Source organism: Sceloporus occidentalis, unplaced genomic scaffold (assembly GCF_023333645.1).
Source record: "Sceloporus occidentalis isolate IW3139 unplaced genomic scaffold, rSceOcc1.0.p SCAF_47, whole genome shotgun sequence".
Taxonomy (NCBI): Eukaryota; Metazoa; Chordata; class Lepidosauria; order Squamata; family Phrynosomatidae; genus Sceloporus; species Sceloporus occidentalis.
The window spans coordinates 3,093,316-3,111,436 of record NW_028317027.1 but is presented as its reverse complement, the minus strand read 5'-3'; the positions used below and the strand labels follow the sequence as shown (position 1 = coordinate 3,111,436).

The 18,121-nt window shown below is 40.6% G+C and overlaps 1 protein-coding gene across 1 annotated transcript; it reads right to left on the bottom strand.

Moving 5' to 3' along the window:
* Positions 1-14,391: 14,391 nt before the first annotated feature.
* LOC149289226 (uncharacterized) lies at positions 14,392-16,392 on the bottom strand. The gene has a single exon (XM_089490887.1). The coding sequence runs from the start codon at positions 16,390-16,392 to the stop codon at positions 14,392-14,394; it is 2,001 nt and encodes a 666-aa protein (XP_089347013.1).
* Between the last annotated feature and the right edge of the window lie 1,729 nt (positions 16,393-18,121).

Sequence of the window (18,121 nt, the reverse complement as noted above, 5' to 3'; positions counted from 1 at the left end):
ACAGAGAGAGGCAGACTTTTGGCAGAGAGCAGATGAAGAGAGTACATGGAATTACACACAACTGGGACAAACAACCTACCATGGGCTGAATGACCAGACACCCCACAATACTTGTGTGCAGCTTCCATGCAGGCTGGGCCGGGGGCAGGGGGCAATTGTCTCCCAGGCTGCCCTGAATTTAAATAAAACGGCCGGCAAGCCTCCCACTGCAGTGGCCGATTCGGCCGCGCCAGGCTGTCTTTAATGCAGGGCCAAAGCCTGTGGCACCCATGGTGGGCTGGCCAGTCCGTGGGCCAGCACACCGAGATGCCGATGCGGCTGCGAGTTTTAAAGTTGGGGTTAGGTGGAAGGGGACCCATATTCAAAGGGGGGTGTGCATTGGGACAACAATTAAATACAAAAAGGGGGTGGCTGAGGGGGGTATAAGTACACAACAGTGTGGTTGGGGCATCGCATAAATCAATACACAAAGAGGGGTGGGTGGCTGGGGGCAATACACATGGGTACATTAACCAGAACAAAAGGGGGCATCAATACACAAGGGAGGGGTTGCTGGCTGGGGACATCACATAAATCAATACACAAGGGTGTTGGGGCATAAATGCACATGGGGCAATACACAAGGGTATGGGGGAAATACATTAAAACCAAAGGGGGGCCTGGCTGGGGCATCAATTCACAAGGTGCAGAACAGACAGAAAACCAGTGTAAAAAGCATTTTTATACTTTGTGTAGATTAACCCGTACTGATGCGGGTGTCAGTGTGGCAGAGTCTATCCTGGTGTGTGTGTCTGGGTGTCGGTGTCAGAGCGTGTGTGCGTGTGTGCGTGTGTGTGTGTGTGTGTGTGTGTGTGTGTGTCTGGGTGTCGGTGTGGCAGAGACTGTCCTAGTGTGTGTATGTTTGGGTTTCAGTGTGGCAGAGCCTGTCCTGCTGTGTGTGTTTGGTATGTCAGAGCCTGTACTGGTGTCAGGGCAGGCTGTTTGGGCACCAAGGTGTCTCACACTGGGCTGTTTAGGGACAACGTTGGCTCATGCTGGGCTTTTTGGGGACAAAGTTGGCTCACTCTGGACTGTAATTTGTTTGTGTAATCTGGGTGCTGGTCAGGTTCTGGATGCCTGGGCTGGCCTTTGGGGTGTGCAACCTGTGATCTATGCCTGTAATTTAGGGGGTTTTATCTATACCTTTAATGCTGAGTTTACATGTGATTTCCAATTGATCTATACCTGCAAAGCTGGGTTTGTGTGTTATTCTGTTGATCCATATCTGCTATGCTAAGTGCCCATACATTATGTATACCTGCAAATACAGGGTTTGTATGTCTTATTCAGTTGATCTATACATGTAAGTGCTGTTTACATGTGTTGTTTATTTGATATCTATCTGAACTACAGAGAGGAAAGAAAAGAGAGGCATGGACAAAGGGACTCTGAGGATGATTACAGGGGAGAGGATCTCTCAAAGTCACGGTAGGGCCAGAAGGAGGGAAGACTTCACTGACTCTCACAGTTTTCCCCTAATCTGCAGTCAGTTTGGCAAATATTTTTTTTGTGTGGTAGCGAAGGGAGTGATTGCATGCTAGGGAGCGTGGAGCGGAACACAAGAAAATGCTTGTCTAGGGTCCAATTTTTCAATATTTAAAAAAAAATTTGTTACAAAGATTCGCTGTTTTTTCCTATATTTAATGTATTAAATGTACATTATTTTTACCAGTGTTTCAAGTTATATATTATTGTACGTGTTTGCAAAAAAGGAAATGGGGAGAAAGTGGGGTAGGGGATGGTGAGGAAAGAGGTAACTGATGGGGTTCCTGCCCCCATGCTGGTGTGTGTGTGTATTTAGTCATCTGTTTCCAGGCACTTTGAATTTGTTCAATTTATTCCTACAGAAATATAAAATGAGATAAAACGCCCTCCTGAATTTGTAGTCACTTAAGAGGACAAAACTTTCTAGGCCCAGAAATCAGTGAGACGAAAAGTAAAGGTTTTGTGTTATTTACTCTATTTTAATTTGCATATTTTATTAAAAATAATTGGTGGCAGTAAATTGTGGCTTCAGGCATCACGTGTATGATGACTCAGTCCTTGCATAGTCTGTCTGACTGTACTGGGAATAGAAAATAAGGCAGGACTGACTTCTTTAACCTCTAAGGCTGTCAAGAAGATTTAAAGAAAGCAGTTTTACACATTACACAGACTAAGGCCCTAAAGAGCCAGAAAACTTTAAAATAAAGTTTCCATTTATTCATCAATAGATGTGAGAACTTTGTGAGTACTTTAATATGCATTATTCAAAAATGAAAAAAGAAGCTCTTACCAGTGCTAGAAGCTGCAGCTGTACAACTGCAGATGCCCTTCTCCTACTTGGTCTGATGAGTCTTGCCACTGATTGTCTGCCTCAGTCAAGGGGAGCACTTTCCCTGTATGCGCACAGGGGTTTAATTGACCAAATGGCACAAGCATATGGTGGAATCTGCAGAATCCCCAGTGTATTTGCATGGGGAAACAATGAAAATTTAAAGGGACCACACAACTTAGGGTGACCACATTGGCCATGTTACTTCGCCTGGGCTGGTTCGTAATATGTAAAAAATACATGTCCTGGAAAACATGGCTGTGGTCACCCTAACGTTACATTATAAAGTCTCCCCTCTACAGTGTAAGCTAGCGAGCAGGACCCTCTTTACCCAATATATTGGTTTCTCATAGTCAGTTTTTTGTACATATGATGGTTGGAGTGTCCTCCTAACGAATAAACACTTGTAAACACATCCCAGCCATAATTAATTTACAAAAGCTTGTAAACAAAAGCCAGCCATAACCCAACTCAGCACTACCTCTTAAATAATTAAAGTCTTGGCTCACAAAGAGTCATTTTATAGATTTATATATGGAAGGGTCCTATGCATTGAAAAGCTATGTTTGCTTCACTGACCCCCATCTGTAAACACTGATTATTTACTTAACAGTTGGCTCATTACTGGTTTTAGACACTTCCAGGTCTTTGCACCTATGCGTCCAGAGCATTCCTTGCTAGCAGGTGGTTCAGGGTTGAACCCATCCATGACCTGCCTGTACCATTGACTAGCTATATAAGCTAACATACAGGTGAACAGAAAAGATCAAAGGAGGCCTGGGGGGGTCTTTCATTTATACTAAAAAAATATAATCTCAAGACAAACACAATATTGAAATGATCTTCTAGCGTGTCCAATTATGTTTCTTGGAATGTCATTATGAAAGAGCTTAAACTACAGCCTTTGAGAATGATTGAATAATCTGCCTAGCACCTCCTTGCACATTCCTATGGATTTATTCAGCGGTATTACTGATTCAGTTATTTTGTAAGGGTGTGAGCCAGTTTACGTAGAAACATAGAATGTTACGACAGACAAGAACTATTCAACTCATGTAGACTACCAGTTAAATTAGGATCCTAAAACAACTAAACTGTATAATTCTAACATATCATATGAGCGATAAGACAGTAGAGGTCTTACGTTAAATAAAGGTGTTAGTTGCAAACTACAACTCCCATGATGTCTAGTCATGGTGGACACCTGGCTGGCTGGCCATCATAGGAATTGTAATTCACAGCTAGCATCTGCAGCTTTATCTACTGTTAACTGTACTTCCCATGATGCTCAGTCGGCATTATGGAAGAAGCATGTCTGGCTGAGCCTCATTGTAATTCAATTCAATTGGTTATTTTTAATATGTGCTGACAAAAATGAAGCATGTTTTAAGTGGCGATGCAAGCGTGGACTTGTAAAGCGCAATTGCATGAGCAATTTAAAATTAAAATAAAAAAAGCGTCCCTCTTTCACATTTTGAAATGTTGGGAGGTATGTACATGTCATAAACATCTGACATATTAAACATGCCTTTATGAGTCGTATGGATCACTGTGATGCTCTTAGGCATTTTATTAACTAGTGCACACACAAAGAAGTAGATAATCCTGCTGGTCCGTTTTTATTTATTCCAATGTTATTTTAATGGAGTCAGCTGCCAGCTAATGGGCTATCAGACAGCCTATTGTGTTGATAAATCTTGGCTGGATATGAGACTGATTTCCCAGACAATGGTTTGGCACAAAGTCCTGTAAACTGCAAATGCAACCTGTGTGTTTTAGAGTTAGCAGTTTTTTTTAATCAAATCAGCAGTTTTATATTATATGCTCATACTTGGTTATGTTGCACGCAGCCCCACACATTCTATGAAGAAAAAACTGTCATTGCACATGCTGTTACTAGGCAAACATGCTTAACATTAAATATGGCCAAAAGTATCCCTGGGACTGCAACAACCAAATTGGGACAGGTGGTAGCTGTGTCTGTTTTGTTTTAAACAGGTATCTGATTATATCTACCAAAATGTACCTTGTAACTGGCAGTTTTTTGTAATTTAAAAAAAAAAAATGTAAAAATGGTCAAAACACTTTTTTTTTGTTATAACTAGTGAGCAAATCAGGTGAGATGATTGATATTAGCTAAAAGCCTTTAATGCTCCTTAAGCGTCCATTTAAGAGGGCAAGAAGAAATCAGGTCATCAAAGATAGAATGGCAGATATGTCCCTTGTCCTCCGCGTACTCCCTTGAGTCTCCCAGGTGCCAACTTTCAGGTTTCCAGATTCAGTGCACCATTCTGATTGCTTACCCCCCCCATACCAACTCACAAACGCAGTCCAAATACCATGCACGTTTAGAATTGTACAGACATTATCTCCCTCCTCATCCCCCACCACTAAGGCTAACCCCTGTCAGTCTAACTCCACATGGTGACACACCTTCATCTTAACATCATACGCTTACATATACAAATGCTAAAACAAAAAGAACACACAATCTGGTTTCCATTACTTACAGGGTAACATTTAGATATTTCAACACAATAAACGTCCGTAACCGAACAGAGGAGGGGAGATATGTATAATTTTAAAGAATCGAGGAAGAAATACGTATTTGATTTTGCAGATCCCTATTGTTGGTAACAAATGCGTGTCCCACAAGAGGAAGGTATACATTTATTTCTGAAGATATTTTGAAATAAATGAACTGGCTGGTGACGGACATGGTGGATATTCAGTGTAGAGTTAGTAAGATCGCATGTGTTATGTCAGAGGGTGTAATGGAATTCTGATGACAGCCCTGCTTATGCCATGTCCAACTAGCGAGTCATAAGATGCTCATTTAGATTTTTTTTTCTATCTGGTTATGTGTTTTGTTTCAGTGTAACTAGCCACTGATTAACCGTAGTGTGTTTGTTTTGCTATTAGGAAAGCAGATTAGTCAAAGTTGTGTTATATAATTCGCCAGAAGATGTAAAACACTCACACAAACATCTATATCCATGAGGTATTTTTTGGAATACCTCCCTTTGTTTTCTCTTTCTTTAGTTTCATATAAAATATGTATATACGTACATGTACAACAAAGCAAGAAATAAGGGCACACCCAGCAAATACTATTTAATAGCATTTATCTATATTGAGGATTCCATCACACTATACGTATTTACCATGGGCGCTGCCCTAGGCCCGACCCGAGGCAGTGACGTCTCCACAGTCAGCATCCTGAATGCATTAAAAGGCGCTGTGAGCCTTTAAGACACAGCATGCTGGGATATGACATTATATCCGCACATGCGGTTTCTTAAGGGTGCCTAGCGCCTTTTAATTCAGTCTAGGCTGTGCTGGTACAGCATTAATAGCGCAAGTAGGCCGGTTGGGGAGATCAAAGATGATTTCTGAAGAGGGCAACCTGCCCCTTCCCCTCGGTTTTGTAGCAGCTCCTCGACTGCTGCCCCCTAGTAGCCCTTTTGCCTAGGCCTGGATATGCCACTGACCCTATAGCCAGATATTGCTTAGCCCCCATCTAATCGAATACTTACATGTCTTAGATAAGCGCTTTTAAATTGTATTTGCTTTTTGTACGTAAGGCATAATACATATATATTTCGTGTATTGCACAAAGAGCACACACCCTTGCTCCGTGTTCCATGTTAGGTGTGTCACAGCTTGCTGACTGTACAGAAAGGTTTTGGCAGTTTTAAGTCTGACTCATGTTCATGTTATAATTAGGTGGTTTGCTAATATATAAAGGCATGGAAAAACACTGGAGAATGATCATACAAAAATCTCAGTTCTAACCATGCACCATCCAGATAGCAGCTTCACATGTGATGGACACATCATTTTTAAATGTTATATTAAACACATCTGAGGCCCTTTGTTCTTCCCAGGGTACCTGGAGCACTTCTTCTTGTGTGAGAATGGCTTTGTGAAATGGCGATGTTAGGTCAACACAAAGGACGAGTTAGTCCTAGACAGCCTTTAAGGAGTCAACATGGTCAAACATCACTCCCCTGCTAAGAAAAAGAAGAAACTGGCCCAGAGACCTAGGAAAGCAGTGCTTCACAATAAGATAAAAACTGAAGAGTCCCCAAGTCTGCAAGGAACATATCATTTACATGATTATTTGGCTTATATGTGGTTTCATGTCAGACAGTTGGTGTAGCCCATACCTTTAAGTTCTGCAATGCGTTGCTTCTAATATATATATGGCATGGAAGAGTGGGTCTCCCCTTCCCTGGCTTTTTTATGCCTATGTTATTAGTCTCATGTATGTAAAGCCAATCCACAGCACAATATTGGTCATACAACTGTGGTGAGGCCATGGTTAGCAGCACTTGGGTGCAGTATTTCTTCACACTAACACACAAACCTGCTCAAATACCATACACTAGCACTAGCCATACACACACACATATTCTAATATCATACTTTAATGGATACATACACACACTCTCCCTCTCCCCAGAGCCATTAACAGTAGGCACACCCCTGACATAGTCTGACACAAACACCTATGCTATACACATGCACATAAATTAACACCATATGCTCAGACACCCATATACCAGACATTTACACAACTACACACTCCAACATATACTTATATATTCCTATACATACACACACTCACCATCTCCTTCTCCTCTCCACCCCCTCTCCAGGTGTAGCTCCCACAACTTTCCTTCCTTAGCTTGCTCATGGAGCCTTCCACTGAGGCTACTACTACATGTTTGATGACCCTAAGGTTCTATGGTGCCATAGCTGCCTTAGAGTGCCCCAGTCAAACAAAATAGTGTTATATTTCAATGCGCAGATTAGAAGGCCTTCAACAGTTTCATAGTCAATTTATATTCCCACCCACTCTTTAATTAGGTTTGCTTTAATTTTTGTTTCCAACTTGTATTATAATGAACGTTAAAACCAAATACAGACCATTTATGATTTGAATTTGCATTTAGGCGATATGCTATAATACTATAGTTGCAGTAACACCAACAATGTCTCAGTCTAAAAACATAAGGTACCAGTGAAGACCACTACCCTATACATTGCAGCACCATCTACTGAATCTATAAAACTGTAAGCAACCTCGAAATTGTGATGGTCAGAATCCTAATCAATTGCTATCTATGACAAGATCCGTCCACCTGCAATTCATGGTATACCATGCCCACTTTAGCTGCTACAAATGGAAAAAGCCTCTACATTTTTTAATGCAGCTTATAAGACTATTATCTTCTTAGTACAGTCTTCTACCAGCTTACTTATACTTACTTTCTTTACTTAACAGTTTTACAAAGCTCTAATGAAGCCATGTTAGCTTTATACTGCTTACAATATATCACAGATCACTAAATGACAGACAATGAACCTGTAACTAGATATTATATTTTGTGTCTAATGATACAACATGTGCGATTTTAGCAACTTTCTTGGTGTACAGGAGAGAATGCAGGAACAATTCTCTTTATTATCCTTTAAGGGACTTGTGTCACACTGTCACACAGAATCCTCGGCCGCTTTACAAGGCTATATCAGCTTAATAATTAGAAGAGGATTTTACCGGCCATGTGATGCGTGTCCATTCCTTAATCTTTACTATTTGCTATAGATGGAGTTCTGCATAAGTGGGCGTTTTTTTCTGTTTTGTTTGTTTTAAGAAGTACCTTCTCTATAAAACACAGCATAATACAACAAACCAGTGAACTTACAAGGTCCAATGGGGAAGAACCGATTGCTCTGGGATTTCTATACGCAAAGGCAAAGAGGATACAGTCTATCATGATACGCTTGTCATGGGTAAATTTACACTTCATCTTCTCACATGGCAACCATTCTAGTTTATTGCTAGGACAGGAATTGGAAATGACTGGGGTTAGTCAAAAGCAAAAAAGTTCAGTCTCAGCAAAATAAATGTAAGTGACTTGATTTTATAGTGGTTTATTTTATATAAAACTATTTGCAATAAAACAGAAGTTTTAGTTTGTCAGAATTTTAAGAAATATTGTTTCAGATGAGTGCATTATTGTCAAGTCAATCACTTTTCTATCCATGTTACCCAATGAGAGTTTCTACGAAAACTATAGCAACTCATCTATTTACAGAAATTAAACTTGAGTCGAGATGACAACCGAGCTGAAAAAGGGTATCAATTTGACAAAATCGATCCCATTGCTTAATTTGAGGAGCAGGGACAACAAACTGTTGTGCACAAATTTCTGTGTCCATCTTGGCCACCCATTCAACAGAAGCACATGACAAATTATACAACCGAAAGCAACTCGATGATCCTCTCGAGTCAATTTAACTAGAGTCTTTCAATCGCCATATCAACAGTTACAGCTTATTTGAAATGATTTGCTGTTGTCTTCAAATCAATTAAGTACAGAGGTAACCCTGATATACGCAACATGCCTACGATTACTGCTTTACGAATACAGTGTTCCTCACAACATTTTTAGGAACATTAAATGTATTTGTATAGCTCCTGTTCGATTTCCTCTTTTCCAGCTAAGAGCGATTACAGAGTGGCACTGGTGGAACATTTCATAAGCACCTGGTTAAAGAGGAAATCAAGTCAATATCATCTCCCACCAGCATACGTAAATCAAATGACCTTAATTCAAATGACCATACCCATATCTGGAACTGACTCCACTGATGCAGTCATATGTAAGACTCCCAGTTGATGCTTTTACTACTAGTATGGTTATGGTTGATATACCTGTTGAAAAGCAAGTGACTCGATTAAGTGCATCACACGGGGTCCGGTATTAGAGCCATTTGGTTAAAACATTTGGCGAGTCTTTGGTAGAATACGCTATTCACGATACGCTATTAAATGGTTAATAATTCAAGCATTTATGGGTCAGCTCATTTAGCAATTAGTATGCAAATGACCATAATGTAAGCACTAGTTTCCACAGCATAAAAATTGTCTCCTTTGTGTCAGGAAACCTATCCAAGCATTTTACCAATCTGTCCATAAGTTATACTATTATACATTACACAGTGTAAGTGTCTAACTGGCTACAATTCATATTAAGTAGGTATTTGGACATTGTAGTGATTTTCATAAGGCTACATTAGCATAATTTATTTAGAAAATACATTTAATGAGGATTAGCCAGGGTGCGTCCATATAAAAGTATCAACACAAAGCATTAGTACAGACACCTGGACAGAACTGGAAACATTTACTTCATCATTTTCAATAAACTACAAGCAAGGTCACATTCTTGCCCCAGAAGATCAGTATTCGTTACAGAAGCTGAAGTCCACACACTAGGCCTCATGTTGGTATATCTTATCATATAAAGAGGATCAATACATGATCACAAAAATACGGAGACACAACTTTGTCTGAGATTCTTTTCAGACCCATATACATGTACATAGGGCTGTACACATACAATTTAGAAGTCAGCATACAGCAGTAAAATACTATGTACCAGTAGTAAAATGTTATTAGACTTCAAATTACACAGTACCTGCAAGCTTTCAGGCATCCAAATTACGACACCTTTGTTGGGTGGCATAGTTACACGCCGGGCTGGGACAAGATCATCCTCTTACCTGTCCTGCCACCTTACAGTGCATTGGGGCAAAACGTTGGAATATAACATCATATCACACTGCTCTGCCTCAACACTTAGAGGATACTGCAGGGCCAGCCCTACCATGGAGCAGAGTGGGGCAATTGCTCCAGGCAGCACTTTTGCCGCCCCAAGCCCCCCGCCCTTTTTTTTTTTTTTAAAGCGGAGGAGAGAGAGGGCGCCCCGCTCTCCTTTGCGAGCCATCTAGCTCGGTCTCGGTGCCGGCTTGTAATGCTGAGTGCCGGAAGATGACGTCATTTCCGGCGCTCATCATTACAAGCCGGCACGGAGACTGAGCAGGGAGACTCGCCGCAGGACTGCTGAAAGGTAAGTGCAAAGGGGGGGGTAGATAATAGGGAGGGAGAGGAAGGGTAGATAATGGGGGGGGGGTGGCATTATGCCTTGGGCCGGCCCTGGGATACTGTGATCTGCATATGTGGCGATTTCCACTGTACACAGAAGTAGGACATTGGGGCAGAAACCTGGACTGTCCCAGTCAAAATGGGACACATGGGAGGTGTGCAGACCCAAACCAGCTACACAGGACATAACTGATACATTTTACACATACACTTAGACATATATGTGTATTAAGGTCTTTATGTGAATTCAAAGGATTGTCCTTGGACATGCCCAAATTGGCCTAAGTGTATTTTATTTCACTTGTTGAACATGTTCGTCTAAATATACATACATTCGTTTGAATGGATTAAAGCTGTTTGTATGCAGCACAGGCTCATGCCATTGCAACCCTTTGCTGTACTCAAAGCTATGCAAATAAAGGAGCCCATGTAACCAGGGGCAAGGAATGAAACTAACATGCCTTTTGTCTTCTTCTAGCATTCTGAAAGTGCTTTAGAAACTTCAAGGTGAATTCAGAGCGGGATTGGTTTTAGACACTCATTTTAATGCATTTTTATTGTGATGTATTGGTTTGTGGTCTGTCAGTTCTAGTCTTGTCATACCCCTTGAATATATGTATTGTAAGAAGCGCTGCACAAATTGTTGGCACAATATTAATAAAATATAATAATAATTTCCAGCTAGTTTTATTCTGTGGAGGAATTGTTAACCATTTCATGACTAGGGCTACTTTGTTGCTTACCACTAACCTTAGGACGTAATGCTGATAAAATGCTAATTGATCATTTACAATGATCAAGTACCAAAGCATCATAAGATAACTAATTTCTTAAGGGTATTTTTTGTTCCACAGAAAGACTAAAGTGTTTTAGGGTTTAGTTTATTTCAGCATCAACAATGCCACCTGCTGGCAAATCTTACAAAGTACACTGCCTGCTAACACAAGGAGAGTCTACACATACATTCAGTTGTGAACATCAGTGCCTCTCATATTGCAGTCTAGCAACATGTGCTCCCCTGGGGATTGGAGGTGTGCTAAAACATGGAAATACATTTTCCACCTATCTTTTATATCACCAATGTACACAATAAAATACAGTTGAATGTGAGTGGGGAGATACAGGTCAGAAGGGCCCTTTCGGAAAAATGTTGAACCAGCACAAAGAGATGGGAACAAGTGGTTGCATGGGTTGATGGGGAACCCTATAGAGACGGGCAGCCAGCAAGGTGGCAAGGTTAGTGGCCCAAACAAGCCTTTGCACTTGCAGATGCATTTCCTTACTGGTACCCGAGAGATGTCTAATGACAGCGTGAAATCTATCTTGCCAGTAGGAGATACATGACAAAGGCAAACTTTCTTTTGGGGGAGGTGTTCAAATCATACCATAAATGGACGTCTTATGGCAATTATTACATGAGAAAGACTTTGGGATAAATGTACACAAGTTTGTCTCCAATGTCAGCCCTCTGTTGCAAGGGAGGTATAAAAATGGGATTTAAACATAATTTTGCCTCTATGTAAGTCAATGGCAAGACTGAACACGACTTGCAAATCTAGGCAGAGATCTTGAAAGAGCGCAGAGGATGGCTACAATGTTTAACGCAAGGAATGGGACACTTTAGTTATTACGAAAGGCTAGATGTCTTTATACTAGAAGAAGCAAACCACGCTGTAGACAGGATATGATCTAATTACACCAATACATACAGAAACATGTCTCTTCTGTTCAGAGACAAAGAACAATATGTTTTCCATTTAGACTTGTAGGAAAGACTTTTCACCTAAACTAGCAAAAAAGCTTATTTACTGTAAGGAAAATAAAAGTGTGGGATTCACTACCTATGGTGTCATTAAAATTTACTGCTGTCTTTAAATATAAATTACTTCAATGTGAGGTAATAGCCTTCTTCTAGAGGCCGAGAGGTTCAACTTCATGGATATGTGTTTGTTTGTTTTTTAACCTAAAATTACTGTTGCTACATTAATTTATCAAAACAACATCAATACAATCTTTACATGCATACGAGTTAAAGCCATTTGGTTTTTTCCTGCAAGAAGCTGAAGTATCCACTATGTAGGGCCCTTTATCCTAGATGGCCCTTCAAAATGAATGGAATAGGCTAAAACAACCACTCATGTAAGCTCTCTATAGCCAGTGCCTGCTTTACGGAATAAACCCTTTTGTGTTACTGTGCTTTGATTGTTTGCTTGGCTACATTTCAATAGAAACCCACAAAATAGTAACATTTGTAAAAAAATTGAATTAGGTTTTATGTGATTTTGGGGGTTTTTTTGCTTCCGCAGTACATGATCAGACAGTGAGACATATTAAACCAGATGCCCGTAAAAGAGGATGCTTACATTTCACCAACTTAACCATACATTATAAAGAGCTAACCTCAATGAGCTTGTCCTGGAAGTAGGACCGAGTTGGCTAACACAATCACACCAAATGTAACTACAAATAAAATTTTAACAGCTAAGATACAACACATTTTCTTTACAAAAATATTCTGCATTATACTGCTATTTATTTTAGGAAAAAAAAACAACTTTCTGAGTTCTGATTTCACTCATCCTAATGGGGGAAAAACCCAATAAACACCATACCGTGTAATACCAAGGAGAGCACTCACTAAAAGGAAGAGTTTGCAGGAATGTTCAATATTTCAACAACCGCAATAAAATGCACTTTGAAAGCCAACAGTGAGTTTCTCCTGCAAAAGGGCCTGAGGTGTTAACATGGGAAACCATCTCACGCCTACTCATGGAGGTCTAGTCACTAAAAAGAAGAGTTTGCAATAGAATTGTGGTTTAATCCCTTTACTTCATTATACATTATGAAGGGCAAACTCTAGGGACTTTCTATATCAGTGAGATTGAAGAGAGTGAAGTGAGGAAGTTGAGACCACCACTTTCCAGCCACATTCCAAACTCCTAGTTTAGTGAAAAAATCCTTAAGATATTTCAACTTCACCACATAAAACACAGTAATCTACAACGTGTTGGTGGGGAAGTTTTCAGTAGCAAAAAAATTGTGTTACTACGCAAAATATACACTTTACAGCCAGAGAGGCAGTACTGGATTTACAGACCCACAATGCCAAAATTAACCTTTACACCAGACAGCATTTTAAGGTATTGTTCTAAACAATGCATTTAGGCACAGAAAAAATACGAAAGTTTAAAACTTTAGATTGTACAAAGTTTAATAACTTATGCTACTATCACCCAGCTATTTTTTTTTTTCTTCTTAGTTTGTCTAAGTTGTTATTAGCTCTGGCCTTGTACATCTGCTTTTACATACTATATGATCTCTAATTTCAACAACTTTATATAATTAAATTGAGTGCTTAGTAGCAACAGTCACTTACTCTCTAAGTTTTTAACTTCTTAATTTAGAAATACCGTATTGGCTCGAACATAGGCCGCACTCCCCCCCCCCACTTTAAGTCTTTAAAGTGGGGGTGCGGCCTATATTCGGGGTCTAGCGGGGGTGCAGGGGACCTGCATCCTACTCTCCGATACGCTCAGACAGCCTCCCCTGCCAGCACTTTCCACTGGGGGGATGTGCCAGCACAGGAGGTTGTCTAAGCGCATTGTGCGGACGGTCACTGGCTGCGGAGGTTGTTTACCCGTTTTGCCGCAGCCAGTGACCGTCCGCACGATGCATTTTACCTCTGCCCCCAAGACTTACCAGAGCAGACTCCCGGGTGTCTTGCGGGGCCGGCGGGGGACATCTACGCAATACGCATATACAACTTCCGGTGCTGGCACATCCGCTGAGTGCCGGCACTGGAAGTTGTATACGCATATTGCGGGAGTCTACTCTGGTAAGTCGGGGGGGGGGGGGGCAGAGTGGCAGCATATCTCGGGGGGAGGGGGAGCACAGTGGCAGCATATCTCGGGGGGGGAGGGGGAGAGTGGCAGCATGTTTTTTTGGTGTTTTAAAGAAAAAAACTTTTTCTTTAAAAAAAAAGCACCAAACTTTTAGAGTGCGGCCTATATACGGGGGCGGCCTATATCCGAGCCAATACGGTAAAAGGAACTTCGTATGTAAACATAGTTAAACATAAAAGTTAAAGTTCAGCTTCCTCATCTTTGGGATCCTCCTGGAAGTCCAACACAGGTTTGCTAACATCGTCTTTATGACGGTTTTGGCAATGCGTTTGATGTTTTTTAAATCCCCTTGCATGATCAGTCTGAAAATTACACAGGTTACATTTAAACAAACCTTTGCTATGGGATGCAAGATGAGTTTTTAGATGGGTCTCCATCAAAAATGTCTTCCCGCAGGTTTTGCATACAAATGGACTTGGCAAATCATGCCTAGTAATCAAATGGTGCATCATTGGCCCCTTTTTCAAGGGACGACATACACATAACAGGCAATAAAATTTTCCCTTTGCACGGCGAACATGTTTCATTATTTCTTCATCTTTTATGAAGCCATCCTTATCTTCGGTAGGATCAGGGGTGTCTTGTGGAGCAGCCGTATCCCCTTCATCTGGAGCATCCAACGCATCTCTAGACCAAGATGGCGTACTATAATCTGAAAAAGGTAAAACACTTGCCAGTTGAGCTGGGGTGCTTCCACTTTGTGTAATATTTAGTTTTTCCTTTGCGTGGATAGAATTTCTTTCAGGTGGGAAATCATCTTCAGATAACATGGATTGTTCCTTTGATACCAATGTGTCAAAATCTGCATATTCTTTTGACTGAGTTGGTGTTGAATTACCCTCTAAATATTTTGGCATGTCTTTCGACTGAGGAGATGTGTCCTCTTCCTCTGAAAATTCCATTAAACCTTTTGAAACTGATGGAGTGTCTTCTTCTGAAAACTCCATAATGTCCTTAGATAGGGCTGGGGTGTCTTCGTCTTCTGAAAACTCCATAATGTCCTTAGATAGGGCTGGGGTGTCTTCGTCTTCTGAAAACTCCATGATGTTTTTGGACACATTTGGTGTCTCCTCTTGTTCGGAACAGCCCACAATATTCTCAGATATGGATCTTGTGTCTTCCTCTTCTGGATATTCAATGTTTTTGGCTGTGTTTATTGGCTCATCTTCTTCTGAAAACAGCATTGTATCTTTAGACTGAGCTGGAGTCTCACCCTCCACAGAAAAGTCCATTTTTTTAATCTTAGTAACAGGTTCATCTTCATCAGAAGAGTCTGCCATTTCCTTTGAATGTACAGGAATGTTATCTTCTGAGCCATTATCTGTGGGCTTCCCCTGTGTAGGCATCTCATCTTCAGAAATGTCTTCAATACCTCTTGACTGATCATTTACAGCGTCATCATCAGATGACTCTTGTAGTTCCCTGGATGGTGCTATAGTATCCTCATCTTCGGAAAAATGTGGGATGCCATCTGGTAGAGCAGGTGACTCATCTTCATCATCAGAAAACTCTGGAATGTGTTTTGCTAGTGAAGCTGTGATATCAGTAGAAATCTCTGTGTTGTCTTTTGCTTTAACTGAATTTGTTTTGCTTACTTTACTGCTGGTGCTGCTAGACTCCGATTCTAGCAGTTCCTGATCGCTACTTAAATCTTTATCCTTGGTCTCTGGAGACTCTGTAGATGCCTTTTCTACACTGTTGCTTTTAAATTCACTGTCTGAGCTCTGACTTGGCACTTTGTCTGGCCAAGATGTGAGTGTATCATTTTCATCAACTTCATCTTCCTTGTCTTCCTGCTTCTGTTCATCTTGAGATTTTTCATCCTCACTTGTTCCACTTTCAGAATAATTCTTCTCAGAGTTCACTACGGACCCTGGTTCTGACTTCATCTCCGCAGAATCTTTCTCCTCATTGTCCCATTTTTCAGGCGAGTGCCGAGACAGGATATGGTAATAAACATTTGCAAACATCTTACTTGTGAAGAAGCATTTATGACAATGAAATAATCTTGCACTTTTCTGATAAAAAACTAGCTTTCCTAATCCGCCGGTATCCATTTCATCACAAAACTCTGGATGGATGGTTCCCATATGAAGTTGTGTGCTTTCGTAATCGCTGCCATGGAAACTGCACCGACTGCAGTCAAAACTTTGAGCGCCGACTTTTTCCATGACTTCCATTCTTGAGACTTACTTTGCCAACACCAGATGCAAAGACTGCAGTACTCCCAAATAAACCTTTGAATAAAATAAAAATAAATATTATGGAAGCCGAAACAGGACCATATTAATGGAGAAAGATATTTACATCTTATTATCAATGCTGACATTCATCCGTTCAAAAACACAGGAAGTCCCAAATATTCTGCTCCCCTGAAAGAATATTTGGCATATTTGTTTGATTCAGACACATGCCGCTTTTGCATTTATTTAAGTGTCATTGGCTATAAGTGGGTAAAATTCACAAACTAAAACAAGGTGTATATTAGTGACGTATAAAACGTTTGATATATATTACTGAGGGCGAGAGCCCTATCAGGAACACGCAGGCCAGTGCCTTCATTCATGAATGTAGCATACACCTAAAACATGTTGTTACTACAGCCATTAAAAGACACACAATTGTTACAACACACATTGGGGCAAACAAAAAGTACTAAAGATTAAGAAAGGGATAGGGAAATGATCTTTGGGCTATTCTAAACCAAATCAGCCTCAGAACGAATAGATTCCACTAATATTTTCTGACATAGATTTTGTGCAAGTTACATACGAAAACATGAATTGGATTTACTGTTCTACTATAAATAGCACCAAAATTCACGTGCTTTAGAAAATAACAATAATGCTATCATTTTCCCTAAACCGACATGAGGAAAGTGCGTGGTGTCCGTCTAAACCTGCTTTGCGTAGGGTATGGCATCACTGCCCAAAACATAACCAGTTTACCAAATTACGTCAATTAGCCGGTCTATAGAGATGCGTGCGGATACGCGCCACAGCACAGTTATTTGCTACAATTGCGCACTTTGCGATATCCGTCACATATAAAATAGAAACACGCAAACAGCTACAGTTCCACAAACGTTTGCTTATTAATAGGCTATTAAATACCCTCACAAAAAACAAGTTCGCATAAAATAGTTTTACCCGCTCTTGTAGCCGCACGTGAACAACACCCACAAGCGCCCTATTATCTCCGAACGGTCTTGCCTTCAAGCTTTGGAAAAGGGAGCCAATCGGAGCTAAGCATTACTGCGTCATCACAAATGGACGTCGCCGTTTTTCCCCCCTCTCGCGTGTGCTGCTTTGGATGGAATGCGCAGCTCCGTGAGACATCTTGTGTATGGCAGGCGAACCTGTTAAATGCTTAAGTGTAGTTATACCTTGTAAAGTCTGAAAACACTACTTAAAACCAAGAACAGCGTGGACTTTTTATTTGTCTGTCAGTGTGGTTGTTTTGCGTATATTCTGTTAAAACGTTGACCTTGTAGCCACCAGTGACAACTGACAAGGCTAGATAAATTAGGTAATCGTTCAGCGGTGGAATCTACTGTGTAGAAGAAATCCTATTTTAGGATATGTTTTGATTTTTTACATATTATCATTAATTTATTATTGTTATTAATTAACCAATAATGTCCCTTGCACATCAGGGCATTAACCCCTTAACGACCAGTGACATGCCGTGTCACACAAAAATAGTCTCTTAACGACCAATGACAGGCCTGGCACGTCATGGCATTAAACAAGCTTAGAAAGCAATCCACGATCGCTTTCTTTGCTTAAACAGTGTTGCTGTAATGCCTCAATTTTGAAGCATTCAGCAACACCAAGATAAGCATCGGGACCTGTGTGGCCCCTATCCTGGACGTCAACATCCGCCATACACTGTATGGCAGCAGATGCC

Bases quoted from the DNA above. Each gene is read 5' to 3' on its own strand.
- LOC149289226 (XM_089490887.1), bottom strand. From the start codon at position 16,392: ATGGAAGTCATGGAAAAAGTCGGCGCTCAAAGTTTTGACTGCAGTCGG.